Raw genomic sequence first — 22607 nt, 5'->3', positions numbered from 1 at the left:
CTGGCCTTGAACGTTATATTTTAGTTCTTGAGTAAAACCCTTGGGCTGGCTTCTCCGCAGACCCGCACCGAAATCCCGTTAGGCGCGGGGGCGGAGAATCAACTTTCCCGACGGAATTGGGCCGTTCCGGCGATTCTCCGAACACCGAATAGCCGCTATTCCGCGAATTACGCCGTGTGGCTGGGGGGGACGGACCATTGCCAGAGGCCCGACCAGCAATACTCCACTCCCGACCGGCCGAGTTCCCGACCGCGTGGAACTAACATGTATAGCTGGTCGAGACTCTTGCTTGGCAGCTGCGAACCCAGTCTGGTGGGGTAGGGGGGGGGGAACGGGCGCCGGGGGTGGCCTTATGGGCAGCCGGGGCACAGATCGGGTCGGTCCGATGCAGGGGCGCGTGGCCGATCAGGGGGCCTAGTTCCTTTGTGTGGGTCTGCGATCCGAGCCCGCCATGGCGCCCGGCTCGGCCGCTGGAGGCTGCCACCGTGCGCATGCGCGGACCCCGAAACCGGAAGTGCGTGGGCCTGTATCCGCAGCCAAAGCTGCGTGAATTACTCTGGGTCCCTGCTAGCCCCCTGAAAGTAAGTGAATCGCCTGGTATTTGTTTCTGGAAACTCGGGAGTGCAATGCCTGTGTTTTTACGCCGGCGTGGGGACATAAGACATAACCCCATTTTGGAAAAATCCAGCCCCTTATCTTTCCATGAGACCACAAGACATAGGAGCAGAATTAGGCCACTTGGCCCATCGAGTCTGCTCCGCCATTCAATTATGGCTGATATATTTCTCATCCCCATTTTTCTGTCTTCTCCCAATAACCCCTGATGCCTTAATCAAGAACCTATCTATCTCTGTCTTAAAGTCACTCAGTGATTTGGCCTCCACAGCCTTATGTGGCAAAGAGTTCAACAGATTCACCACCCTCTGGCTGAAGAAATTCCCACTCATCTCTGTTTTGAAGGATCGCCGCTTTAGTCTGAGATTGTGTCCTCTGCTTCTAGTTTTTCCTACAAGTGGAAACATCCTCTCCACGTCCACCCTATCCAGGCTTTGCGGTATCCTGTAAGTTTCAATAAGATCCCCCCCTCATCCTTCTAAACTCCGACGAGTGCAGACCCAGAGTCCTCAACCGCCCCTCTTACGACAAGCTCTTTATCGCGGGATCATTCTTGTGAACCTCCTCTGGACCCTTTCCAAGGCCAGCACATGCTTTCTTAGATACGGGGCCCAAAACTACTCACAATACTCCAAATGGGGTCTGACCAGAGCCTTCTATAGCCTCAAAAGTACATCCCTGCTCTTGTTTTCTAGCCTTCTCCACATGAATGCTAACATTTGTCATGAGAATGTCACTTTAAGAAATGTTTGGCTGCTCATGTTACTGCAGTGATGTCAGAGTGTGGGTGGAGCTGAGCTCTGGCTCTGCTTTTTAGTTTCACCTTTAAAAAAGCTTGGGTGTGTCTGGTTTTTTTTTTTTGGTTTCGTTTGAGTGTTGGAGCTGAAGCCAGACAAAGCAGGTGTACTGTTGTTCACTCTGCCATGAAAAAACTATCTCTTGATCATTTGGTGAATTCAAAATTATAAATGTTCTCAGTAGTGAATTTCAACCTGATGTGCTTCTGTTAAAAGGTGTTTCTTTTGTCTTCTGGATGTTTCTTGGGAATTTATTGAGGATTACTTAGTGTTGTATTCTTTGGGGGTTGTATTTGAATTAATGGTTGCTAAGATGTTCACTGTAGGAACATCCAGTGGCGGCAATGAGTGAGTGAGCCGCACATTCGGGGGCTTTCACTCCGGCGGGATTTGAGGACCTGGTTCCCCAATTTTGCGGGGATGGGGAGCGCTGAAATGACGGCCACGGGAGGCTAAGGAGCGAGCAGAGCTGCATGGAACTGCGGGAGAGCAGGAAGCAGCGCAAACAGGAGAGGAAGGGACAAAGGCAAGGTGCAGGGGAAGCTGACCCGGGAGCAAAGATGGCGGACCTGCGGACCCGGTGATCCAGCAGGCGCTGGAAAACATGCTGCAGGTGATAAAGAGCAGTTTTGAGTCGTTGAAGCGGGATAACTTGGACCCACTTCAGAAGGCAGTGGATCAGCTGAACCAGAGACTGGATGCCCAGGACGAAAAAGTTAAGGAGCTGGGGGAGGCGGTGGAGGAGCAGGTGGACGCGCAGATAATTGCTGCGCTGGAAGTCGACGGGTTGAAGGAGAGACAGTATGGAAAAAATTAAGTTCGCCTTGAGGGGATCTGTATTGGGGTTCGCCCGAAGGTGGCAACCATTCATCGATTTCTTCGTGGGAGAGTGAACGTCAGCAGGGGGAGGATTAGAGTAGAGTAGGAGGGATAAATAGGCGGGTAGTGTCTAGGGGAGAGGGGCGGGCATGTGCAGTATGGTTTGATTGAAGTATTGGTTTTATATTGATGTTTGCACATTTCTGTTACCTGTAACTGTTTACAATGCCAAAAAATACCTCAATAAGATTGTTTGTTTAAAAAAAAAGATGTTCACTATGTTTTAAAAGGGTTAACTTGAGTTCATAGAATAAACATTGTTTTGCTTTAAAAGATACTTTTCAATTCCTGCTGTACCACACCTGTAGAGTGGGCCATGTGCTCCCCATACCACAATCTATTAAAAGTTGTGGGTCAGGTGAACTCCGTGATACACTTTGGGGTTCTCTAAACCCTGGCCCATAACAAATTGCATTTGCTGTCCTAACTGCCGACTCAACCTGCACGTTAACCTTAAGAGAATCTTGAACAAAGACTCCCAAGTCCCTTTGTGTTCTGATTTCCTAAGCATTTCCCCATTTAGAAAATAGACTATGCCTCCATTCCTCCTTCCAAAGTGCATAACCTGACACTTTTCCACATTGTATTCCATCTCTGACACTTTGCCCGCTCTCCTCGTCTGTCCAAGTCCTTCTGCAGCCGCCGCCCCCCCCCCCCCCGGCTTCCTCAAAACTACTTGTCCCTCTACAGATCCTTGTATCATCTGCAAACTTAGCAACAGTGCCTTCAGTTCCTTCTTCCACATCATTAATATATATTGTGAAAAGTTGTGGTCCCAGCACCCACCCCTGAGACACACCACCAGTCACTGCTGCCATCCTGAAAAAGAAAACCTTTATCCCCACTCTCTGCCTTCTGCCAGCCAGCCAATCCTCTATCCATGCCAGGATCTTATCCTTAACACCATGGGCTCTTAACTTATTTAAATGTCTCCTATGCGGCACCTTGTCAAAGGCCTTCTGGAAATCTAAATAAATTGGTAACCCCGTTGTAAGTTTGATCTCATGTCATCGTCTGGCAAAACATCGCCATTTACTTACATAATGCAAAGTTGCACAATGCTATTTTGTAATTAAGAAAGATTGATGATTGCAGTCAAAGCTGTGGACCTCAACAATATTTAACAGGCAACTTCAAAATGAGTGAAAAATTGAAATATATATTGTATGGGGAAAAAGTGCTGGGATTCCACAGTCAGCAGAAATGACAACTCTAGCTTCCCACTTTTGGCTGTTGACAAAATCAAAGCCCCTTGTCGGTTAAAACCGTTCCAAATGTATTTGAAAAGTGCAATACCATGTCGATCAAAATTGTAGTATGGAAGTAATATTAAAATACATTGCAGCTATTGGCAAATTAGATATACTGCTTACAAATCCCATAAAACATTTTGGATTCTGATTGTTGTTTTCCTGTTGCTGTAATTATGTCAGTATTGAATATTTAATTTATATTTGTACTTTAGATGGGGATGCCCAGGATGAGGAAAGCAGTGATTCGGACCTGGAGGATCAGAGCAGCATCCAGGAGCCAAAACCCAAGCAAGTTTTATCTGGCTCTGCAACAAATAAAGCAAAGGCCATGTCAGGGCGAGCAGCATGGTTTGTAGATGGGGATGAATCAAAACGCTGGGCAGATCAACTCAGCCTGGATGAGAAGGATGGGTTTGTTTTTGTAAATTACTCAGAAGGCCAGCCTAAACTGCAGTCACAAACTCAACAGCAGTCTCAAGTTCAAAGTCATATTCAACATCACCAACTCCATCAACAGTCAATGCAGAATGAAATAAAACGACATCACCAGCTAAGACAAGGTAAACTACTTATACATTGTACTCCACTCAGTAGCTTATTTCAGTAAGGAACTGCTCGTCATTTTTGCTTCATTTTATGACCTGTTCTGCTAAAGATAGGATATCTTGAGGGTCGTTTTTAATTCAATCTCTATTTATTGAGTATTAGTATAAATGCCCTTTAACATATCCAAAATAAGTTGATAAACTTGTGTTTCTACATTTAAAGCAGTTAGTTTTTGATACATTTCCTTCCTGTTTCCCTCAACAAATGTCTGTCAAGGCTACAAGAGCACTGCAACATTTGTCTTCAAATTTTCCTTTGGTTGTGACAATGGGTTAATAAATATCAATGTTATTTTCTCTTTCCCTTTGAGTGATTCGCCCAAAATGAAAAATTGTATAACGATGTATTTTGTTCTTGTACTCAGTGTATTAATATAGCAAGCTGAAAGTATTGTGTGCTTAAAGAGTACAAATACAGTATATGGTACTAATATTCAAATACAATATAACATAAGGGACAGTTTAATAGTAAAGTTAAATTATAAAATTAATAGAGATTACTTTCATAATTTCAAATGTTTGTTTTCGCAGTTAACTATTGATAATGTACTGGCATTTGCTGCTCTGAGACTATTGATGTATAATTTTAAAACTGTATTAAGAAGTCAGAACTGTCCAGATCAACAAATGAAGCAATGGCATTTAAATTTCTTAGAGCTGCTAACTGCATTTTCTCTGAGACAAAAAGGTTCTTTAAATAGACAACATGGTGCCATGTTCAACTTGAATAAACAAATGACACTGTTTTCCAAAAGATCCTTCATTGTTCCATCAAAAGGTTATCTGGTAAGTAATACTGCACCTTGCTCTAACTTGTTACAGGAAAATGCCCTTCCTCATGAATGGATTCTCAACACTAGTTCTCAGATGAATATTCAAAGCCAAGAGTTTATATCTTTTTTACTACTTCATAGAATCGCTGCCATAAGTACACAAAACATGAGTCAAGAAAACATCATTCAGCACACTAATTTAGCTTCTTCCAATGGGAGTTTCAGCTGCTAAATAATTCTAGGCTACGGTAAATCATATAAATTGATATACTAAATTCTATCCTGGAGATTTTGCTTGCTTTACCAACTTGGTAAATGGTTTCAAGAAGGAGATAGATATATTTCTGTTTTTAAAATAAATATGTTAAAGGGATATGGGGGACAGGTAGGGAGGTGGATTTGAGATCAGCCATGACCTGATTGTACGGCAGAGCAGACTCAGAGGGCTGAACTGCCTACTTCTGCTCCTAATTCCTAAGCTCCTATGTTAATCTGCCTTCAATTGAGACATTTATCATTCTTCAGCATGGACTAAGTTTCTTACCCCGTTTTGTGAAAGATGTTCATTTATGATGATATAGCATTGTAATTGACTCCTATTACTTGTAATTTTAAGATTCCATGATGGAAAATGATTCAGCAAGAAATGTTTAATGAGCTGCAGATTTATCTTTAATTCTTAAATTGTGTAAATTCTTGGTAATTAGGTGATTCTTTGTCAAAGCCCTAAGACTGTCTATAACTTCCATTGAATCCATTATGCAGCAAGCTTCTATCCTCAAAACTGCAGAGAACTGATGTTTGAAGTTTGTAGCAAGGCCTGCTGTTTGACAAGATGAAAGTGCATGCTCCAAACTTTATTGCTAGAAATCAAAAAGGGTAGCATGGTGGTGATGTTACTAGGCTTTTAATCCAGAGGCCAGGACTAATACTTCACGAGTTCAAATCTCACCATGGCAGCTGTTAGAATTTAAATTCAATTAATAAATAAAATCTAGAATAATAAAGCTGGTCTCAGGAACTGGCATCATGATACTACCAAATGTCATAAACACCCATCTAGTTCACCAGCGTCCTTCAGGGAAGGACTGGAGCAGTCTGGCCTACATGGGACTTCAGATCCACACTTAACTGCTTTCTGAAATGGCCCAGCAAGCCACTCAGTTATATGAAACTGCTGCAGAAAAATTAAATTGGAATAAAACTGGAAGGGACACCTGGCATCAATCTAGACACTGGAATCAACAGTTGACCCTGTATAGTACTCCTCAATAACATCTGGGGACTTGTATCAAAATTAGGTGAACTGGCTTACGGACTAGTCAAGCAACAGCCAATATCTTAGACTCCTCTCTCACCATCCCTTGTTATGTCCTGTCTCTGAGGTGGCGGCACTGTGTTTTATGGGCGGGACTCACCCTGAGAGTCCCCAACATTACCTTTGGACCCCATGAATTCTCATTGCATCAACAAAGCTGTTTTGAGGTCAATGCCAAATGTGACAGTTTGGAAATGTGCAGTGCTGTGCAACGGGAGGAAAACAACTCTCGTTCAAGGAAAAGGTAAACTCAGGATCTGGTAAAGGGTGCTGTGGAAGAAGCTAGACAAAGGCTGTACGAGACTCCGACTGCAGACCGACTTGGGCTGGGAGGAAAGGAATTCAACATCTGAGTGCGGAGGGTGGGGATTGTGTTAATGAAACCAGAGATGGTAGAATAAATTAAGAGATTGAAGGAGGGGGTGATATAGCTATTACAGCAAGAAATGGAGAGACTGGGCATTGAGAGGAATTTTTGTGAACAATATCGAGTTTCAACATGAAAATTACAAACATTTCTGTTAAATTTCTGAAATAACCTTGATGGAAAATTAATAGCTCTGGTTGGTGCATCAGTTCCACAAATGCGTTGACTCTTTTAGAGTTCATTGTTTCCTTTAGCAAGATAACTTCTTTACCATCTTTAAGTATATTCCCCTTGCACCAATGAATTCTAATCTTCAATTGGAGCTTCATCAGTGACCTCCTTCCACCATAAGGTCAATAGTGGGGATATTTGCGGATGACTGCACAATGTTCAGGACATTCACGACTCCTCCGATAATGAAGCAGTCCATGTCCAAATGCAGCAAGACCTGGGCAATATCCAGGCTTGGGCTGACAAGTGGCAAGTTACATTCATGCCACACAAGTGCCAGGCGATGACCATCTTCTAAAAGGGAGGATCTAACCATCGCTCCTTAACATTCAATGACATTACTATCGCTGAATCCCCCACAATCAACATCCTGGGGGTTACCATTGATCAGAAACTGAACGGGACGAGCCACTCTGGCTACCAGGACAGGTCAAAGGCTAGGAATCCTATGGCATGTAATTCACCTCCTCACCCCCTACCATCTACAAGGCACAAGTCAGGAGTGTAATGGAATACTCTCCACTTGCCTAGATGAGTGCAGCTCCAACAACACTCCAGAAACTCGACAGGACAAAGCAGCCCGCTTGTTTGCTCCCACTTCTACAAACATTCAAATCTTCAACCACCGACGAACAGTGACAGCCGTGTGTACCATCTACAAGATGCATTGCAGTAACTCACCAAAGTTCCTTAGACAGCACCTTCCAAAGCCATGACCGCTACCATCAAGAAGGACAAGAGCAGCAGATACCTGGGGACCCCACCACCTGGAGGTTCCCCTCCAAGTCACTCACCACCCTGACTTGGAAATATATTGCTGTTCCTTCACTGTCGCTGGGGCAACATCCTGGAACTCCCTCACTAAGAGCACAGTGGGTGTACCTACACCTCAAGTACTGCAGCGGTTCAATAAGGCAACTCACCACCACCTTCTGAAGAGCAACTAAGGATGGGCAACAAATGCTGGCCAGCGACGCCCATCCTGTAAATAAATAAATAAAAAGAATTGTTCAATACTGAAATGAGCTGTTTCTGAATGAAAGCACACATTCCTATGCACCTGTATGAACATTTCCACTATTTCTAGGAGCTAAGCATGGCATTTTTGTTAAGTTAAGGGGAGAACGTGGGATTATTTTTGTCAGAGCAGAGAAAGTTAGGGGAGATTTAATAGAGATATTCAATAAGAATTTTGATGGAGCAAATGGGGAGAAACTATTTCTTTTGGCAAATAGGTCAGTAACCTGAGATTTAAAATCTTTGGCAAAGTGGAAATCTTTTTCATACAGAGAATTATTAAGAACTGGATCACAGAACCTGAACGAGTGATTCCATAGGAACTTTCAAAAGGCAATTGGACATGTACCGAAGAAGACTAAAGTACAGAGTTATGGGGGAAAATGGGGCGTGGGAATAAGTTGGATAGATCTTTCGCGGAACCAGGGCAGCCGCAATGGGCCAAATGGGTGGCCTCCTGTACTGTAAATTTCTATCATCTTAAACCTTAGGTTTTAACTATTAATAGGAGTGTTATAACTTACAGTTAAGTGAACTAGAGCATTTAAATGAGCTTAACTGCGACAGATTTTTATCATCATAAAAGCTGCTTATACTCTGAGCAACAATTAACAGGTTATATTTCCATTGTGAATCAATGAATGCAAGTGGTTTTCTTTTTGGTTTCAGGATACAGATGGGAACGGCAGTTGGTGTTCCGTAGCAAGTTAACCATGCACACTGCGTTTGATCGAAAAGACAATGGTCACCCTGCCGAAATCACTGCATTAGGCATTTCAAAGTGAGTGCTGTTAGCAAATCAAATTCATTTGAAGCAAGTTTTTTAAAAATGTCAGTGTTTGGTCCACTACTTCAGATCGTCTAATGGGAAATCTCCCTTCTGGTCCCAGTCAGTTAATCTGGAACTGTGGATATTTCCTCCGCCTCTGCCGATAGTGTCTCTTGATGGATGGTGAACTTATATTGTGGCAAGATAGACAGCGCATGCAGAAACTTGAGAAACGGTGGGCAGCACAGTAGCACAGTGGATAGCACTGTGGCTTCACGCTCCAGGGTCCCAGGTTTGATTCCCAGCTGCGTCACTGTCTGTGTGGAGTCTGCATGTTCTCCCCGTGTCTGCGTGGGTTTCCTCCAGGTGCTCCGGTTTCCTCCCACAAGGCCCAAAAGACGTGCTGTTAGGTGAAATGGACATTCTGAATTCTCCCTCAGTGTACCAAACAGGTGCCGGAATGTGGCGACTAGGGGCTTTTCACCGTAACTTCATTGCGGTGTTAATGTAAGCATACTTGTGACAATAAAGATTATTATTAAAATACCAGTCAGCATCTCTAAGGGAAGGATTGCTTAATATTTCAGGTTTAAGTATCAGAACTAATAGGAGAGAAAATGCTGTAAAATCTCACCTTTTCATAGGACTGAAAAGAGCAGCCTTTATTCCATACAAATATTGTGCAGATATTGATTGACCAGCTGCTAATTTTTATTTTTAGATTTCTAATATTTACATTTTTCTCATTTGTGAGCAGTATTTATGTCTCCCCTTTAGTAGAGGATTTTTTATTGTGACACAATCTGCCCATTGGCCAGTTCTTTATATGTAGTTCATTCCATTATTTTCTGGGTCTCTGATGGAAGACGGGTCTCAAGCAAAGCTACTTTATGGTTCAGACAATATTAAGTAAGGAACTAGAGATGCTGAGGATGTTCATCCATTATTTTAATGCCTTTATTTAGGTACAGATCAAATTGCTGCTGTAATGATTTCTTCTCAATGGTTAAGCGAGCAAGGTGTTAGCTATTTTGAACACTTGAGCAGATAAGCTATGAACCGTAATCCCTGGGTGTTTGATGGTCTACGTAGTATCATAGAATGCTTGCAGTACAGGAAGAAGCCATTCAACCCGTGGTCTCTGTGCCAGCTCTCTGCAAGATCAAATCAGCCACTGCCATTTCCTAGCCTCTGCCAATCAATATCCAATTCTCTTTTGAAAAGCGCAGGTAAATCTGTCTCCACCACAGTGTCACCCAGTGCATTTGAAATCCTAACTACTTGCTACGTAAAAATGGTTTTTCTCATTTTGCGGCTAGTTCTTTTGCCATTCACCTTAAATCCGTGTCCTGTGGTTCTCGGCCCTCTTGCCAATTGGAGCAGTTTCTCTCTATATACTCTGTCTATGATTATGAACACCCTTATGATTTTGAACACCTTTATCAAATCTCCTCTCAATCTTCTCCTATAAAGAGAAAAGCCCCAGTTGCTGCAAAATCTCCACTCAACTGAAGCTGGATCTATTCCCATAGCGTTTTTCTGCATCCTCTCCAAATAATTGATACAATAGATTGGTGATGTATTTTATATAGATTCATCATAACTTGCTTGCTTTTGTACTCTATGCCTCTATTTATAAAACCCAGGATCCCTTTTCTAACTTATTTCTCAACTTGCCATGCCACTTTCAAAACTTTGTGCACATTTGGCCCCAGGTCTCTGTTCCTGCTCTGCCTTTAGACTTTTTCCTTTATTACATATGGCCACGTCTCATTCTTCCTAACAAAATGTGTAATTTCACACTTCTATGCATTAGATGAATCTGCCCATTCGACCAACCTGTATGTCCTCTTGAAGTCTATTACTAATGTCCTCACAGCTCACAATACTCCAAGTTTTGTGACACTGTGGACTTGTAGGTGGAGGCCGTGCATTGTGTGGCTCCTGGTAGAGCTTTCGTGTTTTGGTTCTTTTCTCCCAGATTTGAGGGGAAATTTCATACGATTCATCTCCAGAAAAGTTGTGGCAACTAAAGGATGTCGAAAGCCCAACGAAAAAATACAGGATAAAAAAAAAGTGAGCGATAATCCATCTGAGTTCAGTTGGTGGAAAGTTAACGGGAGCAAGCTCGCCGGGTAGGGCTACGCCCGTTAAGCTGGATGCGCTGGCTGATTTTCAAAGTGACTTAATTGCAGTGTTAATGTAAGCCTACTTGTGACAATAAAGATTATTATTAGATTATTATTAAAGGCGATGGTGGTGGAGTTTGAGCGGCAGTTTGTCAAACATTCGGAGTGGCATGGGAAGCCGATGATGGCCTCACTCAAACAATTGGTGGATGACACACTGCCCCGGATAAAGGAGGCTCTTGGAAAGACATTGGCGGTGCGGGAGCAAGGTGGGCGGTGTTAAAGGGGGTGGTGGAGGTATTGTCGCGGCACAGTGACCAGTTCACCTCGATGGTGAAGGAGAGCAACAAAACACCGAGGACCAAATTGGAGGACCCGGAGAACAGGTCACGCAGCAGAATCTGCGGATTGTGGCATTGCCTGAGGGGCTAGAGGACCGGAGGCCAATGGAGTACTTTGCGGAGATGTTTACTAAGTTGTTGGGGGAAGAGGAGAGCACCTCCCTCTTTGAGCTGGACAGGGCTCACCGATCGCTCCAGCCGAAGCCAAAGGCGAATGAGCCACCAAGAGCTGTGATAGTCTGCTTTCACAGCTATCAGGTGAAGGAAAAGGTGCCGAGATGGGGGAAGCAGAGGTGAGGTGGGAAGGTATTCGAATATACCAAGACCTCATGGTGGAGCTGGCAAGACGACAGGCGGCCTTCAACAGGGTGAAGACAGCTTTGTACAAGAGTAACATGTGGTTTGGGTCAGTTTGCCCGGCGAAGTTGAGAGTTGCACATAACACCAAAGGCCATTACTTTGAGACAGCGGGGAGCCAGAGGCATTCGTGAAGGCTGAAGGACTGGGACTGAACTGAGTTTGGACTTTGTTTTCTTTCATGTTGTGGTTGGGAAGGAATGGCTTTGGGGACATTGGGGTAATATGTTGGGGTTTGTTTCCCTTTGGGGATCTAATATTTTGCGTTACTTGGAAGGATTGGGTGTGGGGGGGCTTTTATGTTGATTTTTCAGTATATGCTATTTTGGGGGAGAAGGGGCCTCTGACAGGGACCTCCTTGCTAGCAAACGCAGGTTGGCTAGTGAGCGGGAGTGAGGTGGGGAGGAGGGGCTGCGGATGTCTGAGCCTGTGTGGACAGGTTTCGACGGTCCTGGGAGATGTGAATGGTGGCTGGATGAGGGGTATGCAGAGAGAAGTAGTTTGAGAGGAAGTGGCTGGGTGGAGTTCTGGGAATGGGAGGGGGTAGCTGGTTGACGGTGTCCCATGTCCCACCTGTTGTTTGTGCTGGTGATAGAGCCCTTGGCCATTGTGCTGAGGGACTCAGTAAGTGGAATGGGATAGTGAGGGGGGGGGGGGGGGGGGGGCTGTGGAGGACAGGGTGTCTTTGTATGATGATTTGTTGTTGTACATCTCCTAGCCGGGTTCCGGGGGGGGGGGGGGTGGCTGGTGGGCTGGTGCAGGCGGTAATGATGAATACCTTGCCACGGTTTTTATTTTTATTTTTATTTCAGTGCCTGCTGGTCTTTTTTGCCAAAAGCGTCTTTACGGGGGTGGAACGGGGGGACCTTTAGGTATTGTTATAGGTCAGGGTTTAGAGAATCCCAAAGTGTATCATGGAGTTCACCTGACCCACAACTTGTAATAGATTGTGGTATGGGGCGCACACGGCCCACTCTACAGGTGTGGTACAGCAGAAATGAAAAGTATTTTTTAAAGAAAAACAATGTTTATTCTATGAACTCAAGTTAACCTTTTTAAACCAAACAGTGAATATCTTAGCAACCATTAATTCAAAGATAACCCCCAAAGAATACAACACTAAGTAATCCTTTAAGCTGTCCTTTTAACATCCAAAAGACTTGACTTAACCTTTAAACAGAAGCACATCAGGGTTTACATTCAATACTGAAAACATTTAAATTTCTGAATTCACCAAATGATCAAGAGGTAGTCCTTCATGGCAGAGAGCTCAATAATACAGCTGCTTTGGCTGACTTCAGCTGCAACACACTGAAAAACGAAACCAAAAAGACAGAGACACCCAAGCTTTTCTCAAAGTGAAACTAAAAAGCAGAACCAGAGCTCAGCTCCACCCACACTCTGACATCACTGCAGTAACATGAGCAGCAAACATTTCTTAAAGGTACCTTTCTTAAACACCCATCTCTTAAAGGTACTCTCACGTGACAGTATATGCAGGTCTGGGATTTTGCAAAGAAGGTTTTCATGACTTTTCCGGTGGCACGGACCTCCTCATTGTTGGTGAGGGTAATGTCGATGATGGTGCTGGAGGGGGAGGGTGGGGGCCATCTCGGCGATCTATGAGATTTGGTGCCGTTGGAGGGGGTTAAGGCCAAGTGGGAGGAAGAGTTGTGGGTGGGGCTGGAGATGAGGTATTGGTGCGAGGTGTTGGGGAGGGTGCATGCCTCAACCTCGTGTGCGAGGCTGGGGTAGATGCAGCTAAAGGTGGTATACAGAGCGCACCTGACGTTTTGAGGATGAGCCAGCTGTTTGAAGCGATGGGAGGACATTTGTTAAGGGTGTGAGAGGGGTCCAGCTAATCATTGTTCTGGTCCTGCCCAAAGCTGGAGAAATTCTGGAGGTCATTTTGCAGCACCATGTCGGCAATCCTGCATATGGATTTGGTGGCCAGTCCCCTAGGGGCCATATTCGGGGTGTCGGGCTTGCCGGAGTTGCAGACGGGAGTGGGGACAGATTTTTTTAGCCTTCAGAGAATCAGGAATTTGATGAGCTTGAATTCAAAGGCTATCAGACTTCATCCAGATAACCTAGCTGCAGTCCTTGCGCTACAAGTACACTTGGCTTCCCCTAAAATTGCAATTGGGTGAAGCTAATTTTTAAAACATTGTCTCTGTGTAAACTTGCATAAAAATATAATGCAAAAAGCATGCATCTTGACACAGTGGACGCACAAGGAGTTGTATGAATTTGTTTGCATGTTCAATCATCCTAAGAACTGAAGTTCTTGTGTGAAATATTTATTTCTTTCCAATTCTTTTCATCTGAAAGCACTATGGTAAGGTCATGGAGACCCTCCATTGGCTTTGCCAAATGATCATTTATTGCATATGAATTTAGAAAACGCTACATTCATTATCCCAAGCCCAAAATCCATGCTCCCTTCTATCAGATTACTGAATCATGATCAGGACTCGGAGCCCTGATTGCTTGGATTCCTTTTCTGAGGCCACTCATGGCTAATTTTTTTTTTTGTGCACTCAATATATGGTCAGTGTGACATCTATGGCACATCTCTTCTTGTTTCGGATAATGATCGTCACCATTCTGCAGTGATTCCCACCAAAATCTCACATAATGCATGCAGCTTTCAGTTCATTTTCATATTATTTGCAATTACAATCTACTGTTGCATGAAAGATTTTACTTAATAGGTTAAAACGCCCTTTGAAATTATGCTTAGTCTGCGTTACAGGTTTTCAAAGCACTTTTCATAATGTAGCATCTTAAATGGACTAAACTCCGTTAATCCAGTCATTTTGGTCTTCCTATTTTGTTTCCTTTCCTGCAGGGATCACAGTAAAATTCTGATCGGTGATGCACGAGGTCGGGTCTTTAGCTGGTCAGTGAGTGATCAGCCAGGGAGGGCAGCTGCTGACCACTGGATCAAAGATGATGGAGGCGACTGCTGTTTAGGATGTTCAGTGCGCTTCTCCTTGACTGAGAGACGGCATCACTGCAGAAACTGTGGGCAGCTCTTCTGTCAAAAGTAAGAGATAATGAGTTCTGCATGAATTTGGGATATTCCATATGACATGTATTCCATAATGACCTATTTACTGTATTTAAATCAAATGGTGAAATACAGTTGCAGTTCAACATTATTATGTTACCTTATCAGCATTAACATCTCGATATTAGATCTGATTTTAGATGGCTGTATGGTAATTCAGTAATAGAATACTCAATGTTTCTGATAATTTTGTGAGATAGCAACATAAAACACAACATTTATGAGTGTAATTGCAAAAATATATGAAATGTCCTAGGTTATTTATTGTATCCTGTACAGATTTTTTATATGGGTAGTGAGATTTTTCTTTGCACAGTACCTGATAGGAGACGTGCAAAGGAAAATGGGGCAGGAACTCGTCACATTGGAACTTTGTCCCCATTGCATCATGCTCACAGTTCCTCAGTGTACTTGTTAGGCGGTACTAGGTCTATGGTTGAAGTTAAACCAAGCCCGGTGTTATTTTAATGAGGCAGAAAGGACTGTTTCTGGTTTCCTACATCACCTTTCCATTAAGGACATCCCAATGTAGGACTATCTATAGAAACCTGATGCCAAGAGTGGTACAGGTCAGAGGATCTTAACAGATTCTGGGGCAGCCAAATGACTGAAGACAAACTATCAGGATGCATCTTCAAGGCAATTTGCCTTCTCCCTGCTTCCCAAGACAGTCTTTGGGCCTACACTGCAACCAGGCCAGTAGACTTATATTGGTATTTATATTTAGTTACGTTAACTACAATAAATAGATTATACATATTGGATGATCCAATTTCCTTCTAAATTTTTAGAAGTTCTGTTCATATTTAAATCCATACACTAATACCGAGTTTTATGGTACCTTGTGAGTAGGTTTGCTGGAGGTGGGGGGAAATGTCCTTAAAATTCTGTGGCTATCTTTCTCATCACCTGCACACCCGGCCCTGACCTGGCTGTGATTTAATTGGTGGCCTGCCTGCCCACGCACCAATTAAGGTTTTTAAGTGGCCAATTAATGGCTACTTCCCATTCAGCTGCAATTTTTCAGCTGTAGTAGGAGGTTGGCAGCAGGCAGGAATCCTGGCAGGTAAGCCCTTTTGGATCACGGGTGGGAAAATGGAGGGGTGGGTGTCGCCTTCACAGCCCCTCCCCCTCCCAATGTCTCCTAACTGACTTCCCCAGGGACTTACTATCCTGAACCCCCACAACCTACATGTCATCCAGTTCCTGGTTCTTCCTCCTTGGGATTGAGTGGCCACTGCTCCCCCATGCCGGTGGAACTGCTGGGACAAGAGAGCTGCAAGGAGACTTTGGGATGAAAGGCCTGTCTTAACAATTGAACACTCCTTCGAGAAATTGCTCAACCTGTAAGATCCTGTAATGTTATTGCATGTGTAGACTGCAATTCCAAGTTTGAGAAAGCTGTTGTGAGTTTAATGGAGTTATTTAAAGTTTGAGAAAGCTGTTGTGAGTTTAATAGAGTTAGTTAAAGCATGTCACTTGTAGAAGTGTCTAGCATTCAAGATGATTCAAGTTACCTTTGCTGTGATCCCAGTTGATGTTATAACTGGATGGGAAGATCCCAGAATGGAACCCTGACTCAAAAGACTAACTTTTTCAAATAAAATGTGGAGGAACAGAGTCATGGGACCGATAATTAGTTATAACAAGAAAAAAACATTTATTAAACATGAAAAAATTGGATTATGATACAATATGCCTTTAATTTCCTCCTTCCCCCCCCCCCCCACCCAACCTTAGCTTAACAATTACATGCAGGTTTTAGGGTTAACACATTACAAAGTGTATCTTAATCTACAAATGGTCTCATTAGCACAGTCCCTTTTGAGCACACAAGATGACTGTGTGAAAATACACTCTCCGCGCTGAACCCCAAGTGAATGTTTGTGTGTGTCTCCTCAGAGTCCCCGCAGATAATTGTCACGAGAGTTTCCAAACTCCACTCCCAAAAACTCACTTTAAAATCTTCTCATTATTATGCTTTCCCTTCGCGGTTTGCATTCCAAAATCCAGACCAGGTTTTCCGAATGACAATTTTAAACAAAACTTCCACTCTACCTTTAACAGTGAATCCAGTCCAGGATTCTACACCAACCCCTTTAGGGTTTTCTTTGGCTTGACTGCTGTGCAAACTGCTCAGAATTGCTTTAACTCTTGATTCCCAGACTATATTAAAATGGCATCAGATGTTTGATTTACCTTTTGAAGGCTGCTATCCCACTTTAAATCCGGTTACTTAATTGTCTCTTCAATTCAGAACACTTTGTTTACTCTTCCTTGAATTCTTTTGAACAATACCTGGGTCTCTGTTCACTTAACTCCAGTTGTCTTAAACATTCTTTCTGTCCCAATCCCCTGGTTGTCTGGGCTGTAACTCGCACTTTAGGAAGCCTGCCTCTTTGCAACGCCCATCCTGTCGAGCCTTTCTTCTGGCTGAGTTGAGAGATGTTCACGCCCCGAGGTCCTATCTTCAACTGCTCTGGCTTCCAATTAAAACTAAGGACAGAGGAAAGCCCTTTCCTCTGGAAATGTCCTTCTGTTGCTAAGTGCGGACTTCTATTTATTTTTCATTACTTAACCCCCTCTAAGCACAATAGAAACACGGTTGGAACTGAACCAACCCCACACATACAAACATCTTTGTATCAGCTTTGGCAAAGAGTCATCCAGACTTTAAACGTTAGCTCCCTTTTCTCTTCACAGATGCTATTATACCTGCTGAGATTGTCCAGTATTTTGTTTTTGTTTCAGATTCCAGCATCCACAGTAATTTGCTTTCATTTTTACAAACATCTTTGTCCAGCATGAATCTAACTATAGGTTTTATCCTTCCAGGTACAGCAAAATTAAACTAAACCCACTTAAAACTATACTTTATTTCTCATGTTTACCAATATAAATATAAATGGAGGTCGAATAAAATGAGCGGACTATAAGTTTATTTCTCCTTGGCATAATTTTCTAGCACTTAAACGGCAAGAATGCAAATAGCTACCTCTCACACTAATATTTCTGTGGTTCTTCATTCAACCATCATGTATACAATTCCTTCCTTCCTGCTTCTGTGTTTTCTCCCAGCTCGACAAAACTTGGAGTTTTCTGATACACCTCTTAACCTGGAATGTTGCATTCTCACATTATTTGATTCCATTTTCTCTTCTCAGGGAAGACTTGAAATGTAATTGAAGTTGGACCTTTTATAAAAAGGGAATTCGAAAAACTATCTGAAATAGTTAACTGTTAAAAATCCTTAGCTGTTCTTCTGTTGCATGAAGAGGTGTTCATTTAGTGTATGTGAGTTGACTGTGTCCAAAATATATGAAAAACTAGTTTTCATTGGCAATCTAACATTGGTTACTGTCAGTAAAAGAGTTCATTGACAGGTAGCTTTTGTCTTTTGTCAAGAATGCAATGCTTGATTTTCAAATCCATGTTTCATGAAGCAGTCCAATATTTATTCAGATCCACCTATTGCTTTGCATACCCTAAAGGTTTATCTTTGAATGTTTGTAAATCAAATTTTGGGACAATTTTGCAAAAAATACACTGGTTGCAATAGTTACAGACTCTACTTTATTTTACAGGTGCAGTCGATTTCAGTCTGAGATCAGACGCTTGAAAATCTCCTCACCAGTCCGTGTCTGTCAGAATTGTTATTACAACCTGCAGCAGGAGAAGGGAGCTGAGGAGAGCTCCAGGAACTAGCAGGTCATTGATTTATCAGTGACCAGACAAGCAGAATCATTATTACTCCCAGCTATTTCAAATGATTTTATGCAAAAGGGAGTCTTGTGCGGAGGAAAAAAAAGAGTTTACATAAATTTCTTTGTACTGTGTTGAAGCACTGTAATATACTGAATAGAAAGGGATCACTTGCCTTGCAGTTAATGTGCTCATCTCTATTATACTCAGATGGTTTGAATGTTCTGGAATGTGCTGAGAGTATGATTTTGGTAGTTCTGGACTTAAACCATCCTTCAAACATCTTGATAGTATCGCCCATATTCATGGGACTAGTGGCTTGTAAGATTTTAGATGTAAATCTGCCACCTTCGCAAGAATCCTATTTGTTTATAGTGTAAATAGTTGTAATGGCCTTTTTAACAAGAGGAACTTCTGAATTGCCTGTTACAAGATGTCCTACTATAACCACTAATTGTGTGATTTAAGAAATCAATAGTTGTGTCCAGCATCACTCAGTAACTATTTTACGAGTTAATGAAAACGTGCAAACGCTAATCATTATTGCATTAATACCTTGCATTGTTTTTTTTTTCAATTTTAATTATTGTTTGATTCAAACAATAATGGATTTGTGAGTTAATTCGTTTACTCCATTACGTAAGTTCACAGTATCGAAGAAAAAGGGGCATGCAGCAATTTCAAACCAGTCATTGTACCATCTATTTTCAGACTAACAGCTTCCTTGGTGTTCATGCTTTCTTGAAAATACTAAAATTTATCTGGGGATATTCACGTGCTATAGCAATACAGCATCTGTGTTCCAACAAACATTTATTTAACCCTATCCTGCTTAGGAACAATAGAACACTTGCAGTGCTTGAAATGCAAGTGGTACTTTCAGCATTGCACTATACGATGCAAGACTTTGTTTTTGCATGTGTGCTTTGAGGTGTGTCGGGAACCAATGCGGAGGGGGTGCAGCTGGAATACGACAGGTGGGTGGGGAAGTAAAAAAATAAATCTGGTGACTTCCTGGAAATTCTGTTCCACCAAGCTCAGTACATTGCAATTAGGGTAAAGTGAAAATTGAAATACATTAAAAGTCATATCGTTGTAATTTGAGTAGCTGCATTTCTACCTTATCCAAGCTGTTTACAAGATGTTAATGTATTCTAGACCAGCAAGTATAAAAGCAGTATTTTCTCTGTACACCAATATATGGCATATTAATTCATAATACAGTCAAGCAACATCATTTAAAACAATGTTATTTTAGAACGTATCCAGTGTCATATGGTGGTAAAGCAAGGAGCCATGTTAGGCTGCAGTTGTTAAATGAACTCTGAGATAGAATCTTCACTGCAGTGTACACCCTTTTCAGTTCTTAGATCTTCCTCAACTTGTTAAAATTACAGCACCACGTGTCAAAGCGATTCAGTGATCTTGTTTGTCCAGCTCACCTTTAACAGCAAATTTATTTCAGAAAATGGTTTCCACATGTTCCGTTGATCAAATTGTTGAGAAATGTTATATTGTACCAGCCAGTTCACTGTTTATGGACTCTGACAGCTGGTGTGATGCTCCAGGTAGTAATTTCTGCAAAAACACATGAAAAATGGAAAATACTACAGTTACTTCCATTTACAGAGCACATTTATAATGAACCTCAGTATTTTGTATTAGCTGTCAAAAATGTTGCTGTTAAATAACAGCCAGTGTCTGTAAGCACATTGACTGGAGCAATGAAGCAACTACTGGTAGTTGGTGTGTTAAGTATAATGAGGGTCTCTGGGAATCAGACTAGGTTGTAGATTCATTGGCTGTTAAAGGCCACTTGCCCTATTGCAGTGGTACTGTGGGCAGTAAACGTTCCTTTTCACGTTAAATGCTGCTACCAATGCAAGGATCACCTCTTAGGAGGGTAACTGATCTTCATGTATATTTAAAATTGACTTTTTTGTGTGTGAAAATTGTGATGGGCATATCAACATGTACTATATCATAATCTGTAGAAAACATTTGGAACAATCCATGTTGTAGCAAATGTACTCTTTGTGCGTAACTAACATGTTCATCTTCCCTTTTCCCCTTGTAAAACACATTATTCATGTGTACTTATCTGTATAATGTATTGTGCAATTTGTACTGTCATGCTTACAATAGTAGAACCTGCTGCTAAAGGGCACACTTGTCTACATCGATACTAAAAGTTACAATGATTTTGCACCTTGCTATTGTGTATAAAACTGGTAGAAATCATTTTATCATATACATTTTCTCAATCATTTTAAAGACAGCATTTCTTTACAGTAAATGAACTGTATAATATTTATGCAATTATACTGTTTTTGAAGTATTTTTAATTTCAGCAAGTTTTGTTACTTGTTGCATGATTAACACAGCTGACTTTTTGTGTCAGTAAAATGTATATTGTTTTCCACTTTTTTGTTGTGTTTAATATATTAATCAATTACTTGCACCCCTCCCTCCCCAGATAACAATTATTTGTACAGTAATGAATCTGAAATGAAGAAAACTGGCTGAACTGGAGTGGGATTTTTGTACTATATATGAGAACTGAAATCCTTGTTTTGGTGGTTCCTCTGCTAGACTGATGCATTATATTAGTGTGTAAACTGTGGTATCTGAATGTTCATTGTATATTTGTCTTTAATGCAAAAGAACTGCAGTCACACAAATGCATATGTAACTAATGCAATAGAGACAAATTCTGGTACTAAACTTTTTCATTTAAATAAATACCTGCTATTTACCACCAAATGTTGTTTCCAGTTTAAGTTCACTTTAGCAAATGTTAGTTTATTAATTGGTTGTTTGTTATTTTTACTTGCATGAATGTGAGATGCATTCATCAACATTTTTATCTGTGTCATAACTTACCAAAATTCTAATATTTTTGTCTGATTGTTACGCAATCTACATCAGGTATAACAGCAGAGCAATGCTGTATCTTTAAGATGAAGCGTGTCAATAGAAGCACATGTAACATGTTCTGTTCATGTTTTCTTTTAATCGTGCGTAACATAAAGAAAAAAGAATGTCCAAGAATACACAATACACAAGTGTTATAAGAATTTTGTAGTAAATACTGAGGACTCTAAGCTCATCAAAACAAACATTATGTGTAACTTGAGGAATTTCACAGTTTCTAGACGTTTATCTGGAGAGGGTTCTGAATACCCATGATGTGGCTTCAGATGTGAAACTACAAGAAACAGTTCAAGATTGGATTACTGTCTTAAATTATCAAGTGCCTATCTGGTATAATAATAGGTGTATGATGAATATGCAGTATTACCAGGTCAGTTTACCCATAGATATTTTGAATGCTTTGTCAATAAAGGAGTTTCTTTTGGGTGGGGTTTTGGTATGTTTTGTACATGTTCTGTTTTGTTGCTAATTTGATAATTTCCTGCGATTATCTTTTATCCACCACCAACTGAATTTGTCTGAAATGTTCATTTAGACCAATTCTTTTTTTTTAAATTCAGCCTTTAACTACAAATGTCTGTTTCAAAAATTGAAAATACTGAATCAGATTAAATATTTAGCAAATTATGCAATTAGTAAGCTTTAGTGAGTTGTCCAGCTCCTCCCTGCGGTGCTGTTTTTAGTCTGAGATGGAACATTGAGGCTAGGGTAAGTCCCCACAGAGAAAATGAATATTGGTCGAAAGATTATGTTCAAGGATATTCATCCTTTCTTTCACTGTGAATCATCTGCTTGATTTCATCTTGCCTCCGGGCTATCAGGGAGGCAAAGGCCAAGACATCAGCCTCTCTCACCTGTACTCCCGGATCCTCAGACACTGCAAATATCGGCACCTACAGACTGGAAACGACCTACACCCCCAAAATCTTTGACATTACATCCGAAATTTTCTTACAAAATCTCCTCAACTTCGGACACGACCAGAACATGTGGTTCGCCGCCCCTCTCACTGCCCACACCTATCCTCCACCCCCTTAAAGAACCAACTCATCCTGGACACTGTCATTTGGGCTCTATGCCGCCTCCATCCACCCCCAAACCGGCCACTCCTCCAACGACCACTTCCTAAATTAAATTGCACACAACGAGGATGCATTCACTCTCCCGCAGCGCTTCCCTCCACACTTCAGCCCCCAGCACCTCCCAATTCCTCCCACTTGAGCCTGACCTCCTTCACGTGAGCACCTCTTCATCAGATCCCCATACATGTCCACATCTTTGCCCTCCACAATTTCCTCTGTAAATCCGAACTGAAGACAATTCCCACAATGCCCATAACAAAATCAGAATGCCAATATTCAGGGGCTGGTTTGGTACACTGGGCTAAATAGCTGGCTTTTAAAGCAGACCAAGGCAGGCCAGCAGCACGGTTCGATTCCCGTACCAG

The 22607-nt window shown here is 41.9% G+C and overlaps 1 protein-coding gene across 1 annotated transcript in view; it reads left to right on the top strand.

Moving 5' to 3' along the window:
* wdfy3 (WD repeat and FYVE domain containing 3) overlaps positions 1–20989 on the top strand; it is a 586950-nt gene extending 565961 nt beyond the window's left edge. Inside the window, 4 exon segments of the mRNA XM_072496251.1 lie at positions 3757–4104; positions 8525–8636; positions 14303–14500; positions 18109–20989. Coding sequence (XP_072352352.1) covers positions 3757–4104; positions 8525–8636; positions 14303–14500; positions 18109–18229 — 779 coding nt within the window. The 3' untranslated portion in view covers positions 18230–20989.
* Positions 20990–22607: the final 1618 nt, after the last annotated feature.

The sequence above is a fragment of the Scyliorhinus torazame genome, chromosome 3 (genome assembly GCF_047496885.1).
Source record: "Scyliorhinus torazame isolate Kashiwa2021f chromosome 3, sScyTor2.1, whole genome shotgun sequence".
Lineage (NCBI taxonomy): Eukaryota > Metazoa > Chordata > Chondrichthyes > Carcharhiniformes > Scyliorhinidae > Scyliorhinus > Scyliorhinus torazame.
The sequence above is the reverse complement of the archived record's forward strand: the minus strand, read 5'-3'. Positions and strand labels throughout refer to the sequence as shown.